The following is a 10018-nucleotide window of genomic DNA, read 5'->3' as shown; positions in this document are numbered from 1 at the left end:
TACGCAACGTGTCACTCGAATAAAATTTTCAAGAAAAAAAGAGAAGTAAAAAAAAAAAAAGTAAAAAAATTATTACTAAACAAAAAAATCTTTTCATAGCTTTTTAGATTTTGAAATGTCAAGTTTGCCACAACAATGTATTATTTATATAAAAAAAACCAATGGTGCACATTTTTGGAGGGACATTTCATTACCAAGCCAATACCTCTTATAAATGTGTTTACGATAATTAAAATAATTTAATAAAGCTGTTTTTGTTTTTTAATGTCCGTCTAAAATCATCACAATTATCAAGGGCAAGGATAAATCACACACACATTTAATGATAATTTTTCTTAACAAATATTTCCGTAATCTGTTTTCTTTCATTTGATATAGTTTATATAGAAATAAATTTACAATGATTTTTTAGAAATTCTTATCAATGTTCTACACAAGACACTTAGTTGAAGCATTATACATATTTCACTTTTTGGGGGGAGGTAAAATAAAAATCACACAATTTATCTTCAGGGAAACAATTTTAAAACTTAACAGAAGAAAGAAATAAGAAATAAAATCATGAGAAAGAAAAGCAATCTGTTTTTTTATCTTAAAGGAACATTACAGAATTGTTTTTTTGCTAACAAAACAGTCGTTGGCAGTGTAAGCACTTTATGTAATCCATCATATACATAAACTGACAAACCTGTAGAAGTTTGAGAACAACCAGCTATCTAGGCCTCGAGAAAATAGTGAAAACCGATAACAAATTTTGCATTGCATCGATGCCAAAACAAAAATGAATAAAATGCTCACTGAGCGATAAACTCAAAACGGGAAGTTAAAACATTTATTTCTCATCAAATATGACATTTCAGACATAAATTTTTCAAGGGATGTTGTCTACTATCATCATCATTAGACCGTGTAGGTTTAATGTAAAGCTGTGATCTTCACGATTTTTGTTTCTTACCAATTCTGTAACGTTCCTTTAAATAAACAAAGGTTAAAAAGAAAAAAGATAGAAAATAATATAGATATGATGAGTAATGCTGCTACGAGTAAAAATCACTTTTAGTTTGCTGAAATCTGTGCATTTTGGTATTAGTGTTTTCCATTGGTGAGCAAGGGAATTTCACCATAATGTCTGTTCCTACTTTGTGGATATCTTGGTTACACAGCTAGCATAGAAAATGTGAGTAGAATTCAGAGATTTTAATTAGTGGGCCATTCACGTACCCTTGAGAAGATGTCAAGCTAAGATAAAGAGTGAAGAGGCTTTGTGACATCGAACCCTGACAGTGCTAATAAATAGAGTTTAGAACAAGGCTCATTTTCATATAACTGCTTAAGCACAAAAGGAAGCTAAGCACAACAAGCTTACCAGATTAAGGTTACCAGCCTGCTCATTTGTGCTTAGCAGAACATTGTTAAGCGATACTTTCTGCTTAAGCACCTCTATAAAAATGGGCCCATATATTAAACATGAGTACTCTACAATAGTTGTTTAAAAAAGTATTGGGATTGGGGGGAAGGTTGTTTTCCGGCGAAAAATTATCCGCTAAAGTTACTGAAATCCATCTTGAGTTTGATACTGGGTGCTGCCGGCATCGCTTGCTTGACCTGCGAGTGTTGAGCCTTCATCTTATTAACCGCCGCCTGGTTGGCTCGAATGGCACCCTCTAGCTTGGACTTGAGATCTGGCGCGCCGCTGATGACCGACTTGAAGGCGGCCGGGTACAGCGGTCCAATCTTCATCAGCTTCTGCAAGGCCTGCTCATGGAGGGCTCTGCTCTGCTTGGAGGTGGAGGGAAGGATGGTCATCGGCACCAGGAGACTGATTAAGATTGGGACTAAGAGAGCTAAAAGTTGAACCCCTGGGGAGGAGAGTAAATACAAACACATGTTAAAGCAGTGTTCACTTCATCATACTAAACAATAGCTGTGTTAGTTAGTCTGATAGATAAAACAAGGAAGGTAGGGGTAGCTCTTAAAAAGACTAACCAATTACATACAAAACTGCACAGGCTTTTATAGCAACAACTTCTTCTTACATAACTGGTATCTGATGAAGTAGTTGTTGCTAGGAAAGCTAATGCGTTTTTTTATGTAATTTGTTAGTCTTTAAAGGATTTGGGTACTTTTTCAAAATGTCCATAGATTAACATTAAACTTACAGGGTTTGAAGATAATGATAGTGGAAAGCTTCCCTTCAAATATTACTTACTGAGGTGCTGTAGTTTTTGAGAAATGAGTAAAACAATGCAATGAAAGTATGTTCGTAAACTATTTCCATGACATTGTTTTACTCATTTCCCCAAAACTACAGCACCTCAGCACGTAATATTTTCAGGGAAGCTTTCTACTATCATTATCTTCAAACTGTGTAAGTTTAGTGTAAATCCGTGGACATTGTGTTTTTTGTCCTACAAAAGTTACATAGACCCTTTAAGTGCATTTGTTTATGTAATACGTCAGTCTTTAAGTGTTACCACTACTTTCCTCACTTCATCATAGTCTTTGAACATAAACAAATCAGGGATACGTCATCCTGAATATCAGTGTCAACATATCTTTGTAAGGGAATAGAAACCTAGTTCACCTTATGTCTCATATAATTTTGTACACCACATACGAAAGACCCACCACTGTCAGAAAAGCATTTCAACTTGGTGGGAGGGACTGTATCAGGCGTGATATTTGGTCTTTGGAAAAAGAGTAGGAATGTGTTATCTGGTACAAGGACTGACCTACATGTACACATGGTGTAGGCTCCAATAAACTATAGGCCCTATTGACCCATTTCACCTGACGTCATCAGCAGAAAAATCTTGAATGCGCCATACTGGTGGGCAATTTCACTCTGCGTTTTCATATATAACTCTATGCTGCGCGTTATGCAGTAAAGTGTGCATTTTAGGCGACGCGGCGTTAATACACGTAAACCTAACTGCCCACCAACATGGTGAGCGTGGCATTGGTCGCCGCGTGTGATGCCCGTGCAAGGGGTCAATTAATCACAAGTTTTCATATTTATTTCCAAAAGCAGGAAGATTTTTCCAAAAGCAGGAAGAATATCATGCCTGCCTGCTACATACTAATTGAGGCCTTTTTCTACTGATTTGTATGTATAAAAAGCTATCTCTTTACTTAGATGTTCAATCTTATTTGTGTTGCAGCATCACACATCACAAAGGGATGCATTACACTGCAAGTTAAACTTACTGTGTGCTTCATCTGTGAGGCTTACAAGTACCTCCAGGACCCTTATAGCCTCAAGTACTGCCAGCACCTCATTGTCCTTATCTGGCTTGTTGCCCCCAATGCCGTGCAGGTACTCCACGACCCTCGGGCCAAGGGCATGGATGAAGGGCGTGGCTATCTCCCGATGCTTGATCTGGAAGACGGAGCACATCGTCTGAAGACTCTTGACTTTCACCTGATGGTCAGATAACAAGCAATAAATGTAATTGGGGTTTCATGGCCGAGCGGATAAGAGCCCAATTCAAGCTCTGGTGTTTCTGATCAGCAGAGTGTGGGTTCGAGTCCCAGTCGTGACGCTTGTGTCTTTTAAGCAAGACACTGAACCAGCATTGCACTGAACCATTATTACTTTGTCCTTCGGATGGGACATAGGTCCTGTGTGTTGTGAATGCATGTTAAAGAACCCAGTGCACCTATCGTAAAAAGAAGGGGTTAGTCCTATGTTCCTAGTTTGATTGGTTGCATATTGTGCCACAGCACCTTGTAAACCTTTGCATTGTACAATCTAAATGAATAGGTCTCATATTTCAACATGTAGCTCCCAAATACCTTAATACAGCGCATAGGGACCTCACGGTTATAGAATGGTCAACTATTATTACAATAATTGTTATTATGCAAATGATATTCAAATACATATACATAATATGCAGATGACAGGAGAATGATATGCAAGGGCAACAAGAGCTAATTTGCGAAAAAGTATTTCCTGAAATAGATTTGAACATTTCTTACCAATGGCTCATCCGAGTGCATGGTCTTCTTAAAGAGTTCAATGGCCTGACACTGGAGGCCTGGAACAGCCGAGACCGACGGTGGGGCAGACGCCACGATGACGGCCACAGCTAGAAGGATACTGTTATCATCTACATCAGCTTTATCTTTACCTGGGAGGAAATTTAGGGAACAAAATCATGGATTAGATTATCTGGGAGTGATTAGACCCTAGGCAAAATTGAGCGTGGAACAATCTTATCTATAGAGAAAATGCTGGTGCCCAATGTTTGGTATTTCTTTCTGGGCCTCCAACTTTTTAATCTTGGTTACACATTAGCCTGATGATGTTATTTCCATTCAGTAAATGTTGATGCGCAATGTGTGGTATTTTTTTTTCTGGCCTTCCAACTTTTAATCTCGGTTACACAAAAGCCTGATAATTTTATTTTGATAAGTTTGACAACATCTGATTGCATTGCCCTATAAAAAGGGTGTTTTTACTCTGTCAAATCTAAAAGTATGTTGTTGCATCACCATTTAGTACTAGCACCAAAAATCGTTGAAAATCTTTGTCTTCTGTCTACAACAGATGTCTATCATGCTGCCGCCATCTTAGTCATGTTCCCCAAAGTCAACTACAATCAACAGAATGGGTTGTCAATGTACAAATAAGGTGCCAGACTATTATCCCCTCCACTACAATAAAAGTTTCATTTATGAACTCATTGATTTTACCCAAAAGAAAGATGACAAGGGTAAAAACCCCAAAAAATAATATTCCTTATCCCCGATGAAAATTTAACATCTTTTAACAAATCTCCACTTCATACCTGGCCTAGCACAATCCAGGACGGTGGCCAGCGCACTCCGCAGTAACCTGACCCAGTCTTTACAGTAGGATGGATCGTTGAGATGCCTGGACTGGGACAGGATGCGTAGTGCCTGAAGGGAAGCCGTGACCGTGGGGGCGATCTTGCCGTCAATAGAGGGCTCTGCGGTCTCTCTCAACACCCCGGTGGTCAGGAAGAGAATGGTTGGAAGTACTGATACACTGCCTGAAACGCAGAACATAAAAAGGAGAGTTTTGTGAAAAAATATTTTGTAAAATTGAATAAAACTCCGTTATCAAGTACAGCAAGTGGACTGTTATATTCAAATAAAATCACATGTCATCCTTAATTTTGCCATGTCCTTACTATTGGGTCAACGAAACTGTCGTATATATGAAAATAAATAGTATAGGAAACTTTATATTGTTTTTTAAAACTTAATTCTCAACGCCACTCCCAACACGTAGTCTCATAGTGGACAAGTTGTTATCTACATGTAGTCATTCCTGTTATAGACCTTTCAAATTGTGGATGGAACTTTAACCTTATACATTTGTACCATATATTTTCCAGCTGGATTTAGAAAGCACTGAGCGTATAGTGCTTATCCCAAGGATCTAAATCAATGAATTAACAACTACATCAATTAAATGCCCTCTTTCATTTAAAAATGAAAACCCTATCACAAGGGAACTGTTTAGCAGTGGACAAGGTTAACATAGAAACACAAACCTGCAGGAGAGCACAACTCTGGAAGTCCAGCCATGATTGCTACAGTGGTGGATATGAGATCACTGGCCTCGTCCGACAGTCCAGCGTGTTTGGTGTAGCTCTGGATGATAGCACTGGACACGGTGGGGTTGAGGGCTGGTAGCTGCCTGACCAGCAGGCAGAGGCATACCTCCAGGGTGGCAAAGACCACCGAGGCCCCAGGAATGATCTCTCCGCTCTCCCCTCCCTCTTCCTGGACGGTACCGTTAGACTTCGCCTCGGAGGTCTCATCTGTTTTGTCAATAAGAAAAAGTACAGAAAGGTCAGAAGAAACTAAATAGGTGAGGTTTACGGTAACGCCATGTGAAAATCTCATTTGAGTAGTGTTGGTTCTAAAAAACAACTGGTGGTTGATAACTCGATTTAATAACCATAGTTTGATGCTAGCTAAAACAGGCATGATAGTTGAAATGATGGTATTTGAGTTATAGATTCGAGGAGCTTTTGGGAACAGTATCCCCAGTGTTAGAGAAGTTGATTAAAGAGCCTGACTCATTTAATTTGGAGAAAATTACAGCCCTTTTTGTTTTTACCAGGCAGACTTCAAAAAGTCTGAATTCAGATAAAAGTCGGACATTTCTCATCCCTGATATTGATTCTGTCCGTCTCCTCTGACCTCTGATCTTCCTTGTTCAAATAACAAACCACAAAGAAATCTGACTGGATAAACGTGGTAGAGTGCCGGCGCATTAATCCGGAGGTCTTCAAATCCCACTCAAAGTAAATTTGTCTTTGCTCAACCCTGAATCAACCCTTCTGGTCCATCTCCTCTCACCTTTGATCTGCCTAGTCCACAAGGGAATCTGACTAGGTAAAATGGCCGGAGCGCCCGCATTCATCTAGAGGTCCTAGGTTCAGAACCCGCTCTAGTCAACTAGTCTTTAAAGGATTTGAGGCTAGTCTTTGTTTAACCCCAAATCAATCACTCTGTCCCTCTCCTCTCTCACCTTTGATCTTCCTCGTTCTGGCCAGCTGTTCCTCTATACTCTGTATGACCTGCCTGACCACAGTGGTCACCAGGAGGTGTGTACTGAGTGTCTCTCTAGTCAGCAGCAGACGATGCATGACATTCAGGAGCTCCACAGCTAGCGAGGGGTCCACGCTGAGTCGACTCCTCGGCCAGGCTGTGTCCAGAAGGGTCTGGACGGCCTGAAGGCAGTAGTGAACACTCTGAATGGGCTCGGCTGAGCGCTGGGATGAAAGGGCTTCAACACAGACTCCTGAGAAAGAGAAAGACAAAAAATATCTGAATATTTGCAGAGGTAACATGTTTTTTTGTTTTCATAATCACTTTCAGGGTGACAATGACACTGGAATGGCACTTTAACCTGTGACTTACCAGTGCCAGTGCTCTACTAACAAAGCGATGTAGCCGACCTCAGGGTTTACAAGCTGGTGCTCTACCAACTTAGCCGTACCAGTTGGTGAACACATGTAACTGGAGAATCATGCTCTCAACATCTTTCTTTGTCGACCCAAAAATTGATTAATGAAAAAAGCAGGATCTTTTACGAACAAAATGCATGAAAAGAGTTTTTATAGCACGCATTTAAACTGTAATGAACTGCATATACAATTTGACACCTTAAGTTTATTTTGGAGCTACAAATAATCTTAATGCTGCTTCCATAAACCTCTCTCAATGAAGAGGGACTGGCATTAAAAACAAGATCCTCACCTAGAATGAGATGGAAATAATCTTCCTTGAGCGTCTCAGAGCTCTTCCCCTGTGGAGCACTCATCCTTGTACCCATTCCTGGAAGCACCGGCCCGCTGCCAGAAACAGTCCCAAAACTACCATCAAGGTTCTTTTCCACCGTCGCAAAACCGCCGTTGTTCAGCCACAGGGCGGCGGCGTACACAATGGGTGACCACGCCTTCTGGTAGTGTGGCCTCGTCGTCGAGATTGCGTCCGAATTGTAGAACGCACCTCCATCCTGCGGCAGCTGGCTGGCGAAGTCCGAGGGTAGGGCCAGGAGGGCGTGGTCGCGGAGAGCGGCCAACCAGTACTTGCTCAGGGAGACGAGCTCCGGCTGGACAAGGTTGAGGAGGCTGTCTGCTGAGCGATCGCTGTGGTATCCATCTCGGTCACTGATCTGTTCTGGTGGGTTGAGATGCTGCCTCATTGCAACGATGTAAACCTGTAATGATATATCAATCACTTCATTAGAACAATAAATTTAAATTCCATCCACTCACAAAATGTGATCCTCACTCATTGACTTGAACAAATCTTTCACGTTAAGGTGGATCAGTACAGTCTGAAATAAATTATTATACGATTTAGCATGTAAATGCCACATCGCCTTAAATAAGCACTACACTGTATAACATACAGACATTGACTACCAAAATGGTGGATGAATTGGGTCAAATAGGGACAACAGTAACAACAAATGGTGCAGCTTTCTAATGTGTGGAAAAGTGATACAGTATCATAATTAATAGGAGATGTTAAATTTGCATCGGGGATAAAGAATATTAATTTTGGTTGTTTACCCATACACCGATGTGTGTTAGCACTGTATACTCAGTACTTTCCTGAGTCCTGTGAAAAAGTATCACAGTCATGTAATACTCAGGTGGGATTCCTCGGGTGGGATTCGAACCCACGACCCTTGCAATTCTAGAGCAGTGTCTTACCAACTAGACTACCGAGGTTGCCCATAATTAATAGGTTTATGAAAGAGACTGTCGTAGCACTGCAATCAAGTAAGAAAACAAACTACAATTTAGCAGCAATCCTAATTTCAAGTTCAAAATGAGTCTATCTGAATTATAAAAAAAAAATTGAAAAAGCTAGTAATATTGTACATTTAAAAAAAAACTGTTCTCCATTTTATTTCTTCCTCAGATATCCTGTCCTGAAATTTAAACAAAAAGGTGCATCAAATGTTCCTCCTAATAATGCTTGTGGTTTTCCTGAACTTGGCTAGGATTTAATAAACATGTAGTTGTTCTTTTTTTTTTAGGATGATTGAGGAATTTCCTTAACTATCCTAGAAATAAAATATACATAGTAACTTTGATTTTTCTTCCTAGGATGGTTGAGGCATTTTCCTTAACCATCCTAGAAATAAAATAGACATAGTAACTTGATTTTTTTTCTAGGATGGTTGAGGCATTTTCCTAAACCATCCTGGGAATAAAATACACACAGTAACCTTGGTTTTCTTCCCAGGATGGTTGAGGCATTTCCTTAACCATCCTGGGAATAAAAAAAAGCCATGGTAACTGTGTTCTTTCTCCTAGGATGGTTGAGGCATCTCCTTAACCATCCTAGGAATCAAGTACAGTGACTGTGTTTTTTCTCATATGATTGTTGAGGCATTTCCTTTACTAACCTAGTAAACAGGATAGTTTCCCCTTGGGTCTATGTGCTTTTTTCTAACAAAAAAACACAATGTCCACAGATAAACATTAAACAAATTGGAGAAAGCTTCCCTTAAAATGTTACTAACCGAGGTGCTGTAGTTTTTGAGAAATGAGTAACACAATGTAAAGAAAATAATTTTCATCTCAGTTTTAGCATGTAAAAACCAGTTATGATATGTTATGGTATAATATCATAACTGGTTAATACGTTTTTACATGCTGAAATCATTTTCGTATCACTGAGACAAAAATTATTTTGTGACTTGTTTTACTAATATCTCTAAAACTGCAGCACCTCAGTAAATAATATTTGAAGGGAAGCTTTCTACTATCATTTTCTTCAAACCGTGTTAGTTCAGTGTAAATCTGTGGACATTTTGAAAAAGTACCCGAATCCTGATGATGTATTTTGTCTTAACCCACCTCAGCCCACGCCTTGATGACAGCAAGCTTCTCCATAGTCGATGCGCTTTCACTGTAGAGCTGTGCGGGGGCGCCTTTTCCAACCTGCAGCTTGGCCAGTGATGATACAAGCAACTGGTGGACTCTGCGTAGGTCGTTCAGGTCATGTGCGACCCCACTGCCAATCCACGCACTTGACACCTGTGAAGAAAGTCAGACAAAGTTTACAATAAATTCAGACCAGGTCAAGTTGGAAGTCTTAAATAGAACATACACCAATAGAACCTTTTCGTGTGACGTCACACGCTCAAAAAGAGCCCCTCACTAGGGTCAAAAAGTGCCCTCACTGGGGTCAAAGGAGAAAAATGATTGTACGGTAGCAGTTTTTTGTGCGTAAACATGTGCCTGTGAGCTCAGCATCCATGTAGCATTTTGCATTATGCAAGATCCTATTATTCATCCATCCTTTACTAAGTCCTTCTCATTAAAGAGTGAAAAGATATGACGTTCCGCAAGAAGAATACAATATAAAAAGTGCACTTTCAAAACATGATTTTGATTGCCGGTGGATGATTAAGATTGGGTCAATTTGAAAACTTACCTGACAAGCCATGGCTGTGACATCAGAGGGAGTATCTGGTGAGAAGGCTGGTCTTAGAGCTGCACCCACCTACAAG

The 10018-nt window shown here is 39.9% G+C and overlaps 1 protein-coding gene and 1 non-coding gene across 4 annotated transcripts in view; both read right to left on the bottom strand.

Moving 5' to 3' along the window:
• Positions 1–358: 358 nt before the first annotated feature.
• Positions 359–10018, bottom strand: part of LOC139946265 (HEAT repeat-containing protein 5B-like) — a 57448-nt gene continuing 47788 nt past the window's right edge. For all 3 annotated transcript variants that reach the window (XM_071943898.1, XM_071943889.1, XM_071943905.1), the window contains 9 exons: positions 9943–10011; positions 9363–9542; positions 7243–7705; positions 6512–6784; positions 5526–5795; positions 4794–5018; positions 3982–4133; positions 3208–3421; positions 359–1859 (listed from right to left, as the gene is read on the bottom strand). In XM_071943898.1, the coding sequence (XP_071799999.1) occupies positions 1537–1859; positions 3208–3421; positions 3982–4133; positions 4794–5018; positions 5526–5795; positions 6512–6784; positions 7243–7705; positions 9363–9542; positions 9943–10011 (2169 nt within the window). In that variant the 3' untranslated portion in view covers positions 359–1536. The remainder of the gene's footprint in view (positions 1860–3207; positions 3422–3981; positions 4134–4793; positions 5019–5525; positions 5796–6511; positions 6785–7242; positions 7706–9362; positions 9543–9942; positions 10012–10018) is intronic.
• On the bottom strand, positions 8153–8225 carry Trnas-aga (transfer RNA serine (anticodon AGA)). The gene has a single exon. It is a non-coding gene; the product is annotated as a tRNA-Ser (tRNA).

Source organism: Asterias amurensis, chromosome 1, assembly GCF_032118995.1.
Source record: "Asterias amurensis chromosome 1, ASM3211899v1".
In the NCBI taxonomy this organism is placed as follows: Eukaryota; Metazoa; Echinodermata; class Asteroidea; order Forcipulatida; family Asteriidae; genus Asterias; species Asterias amurensis.
This window is presented reverse-complemented; position numbering and strand designations above follow the sequence as displayed.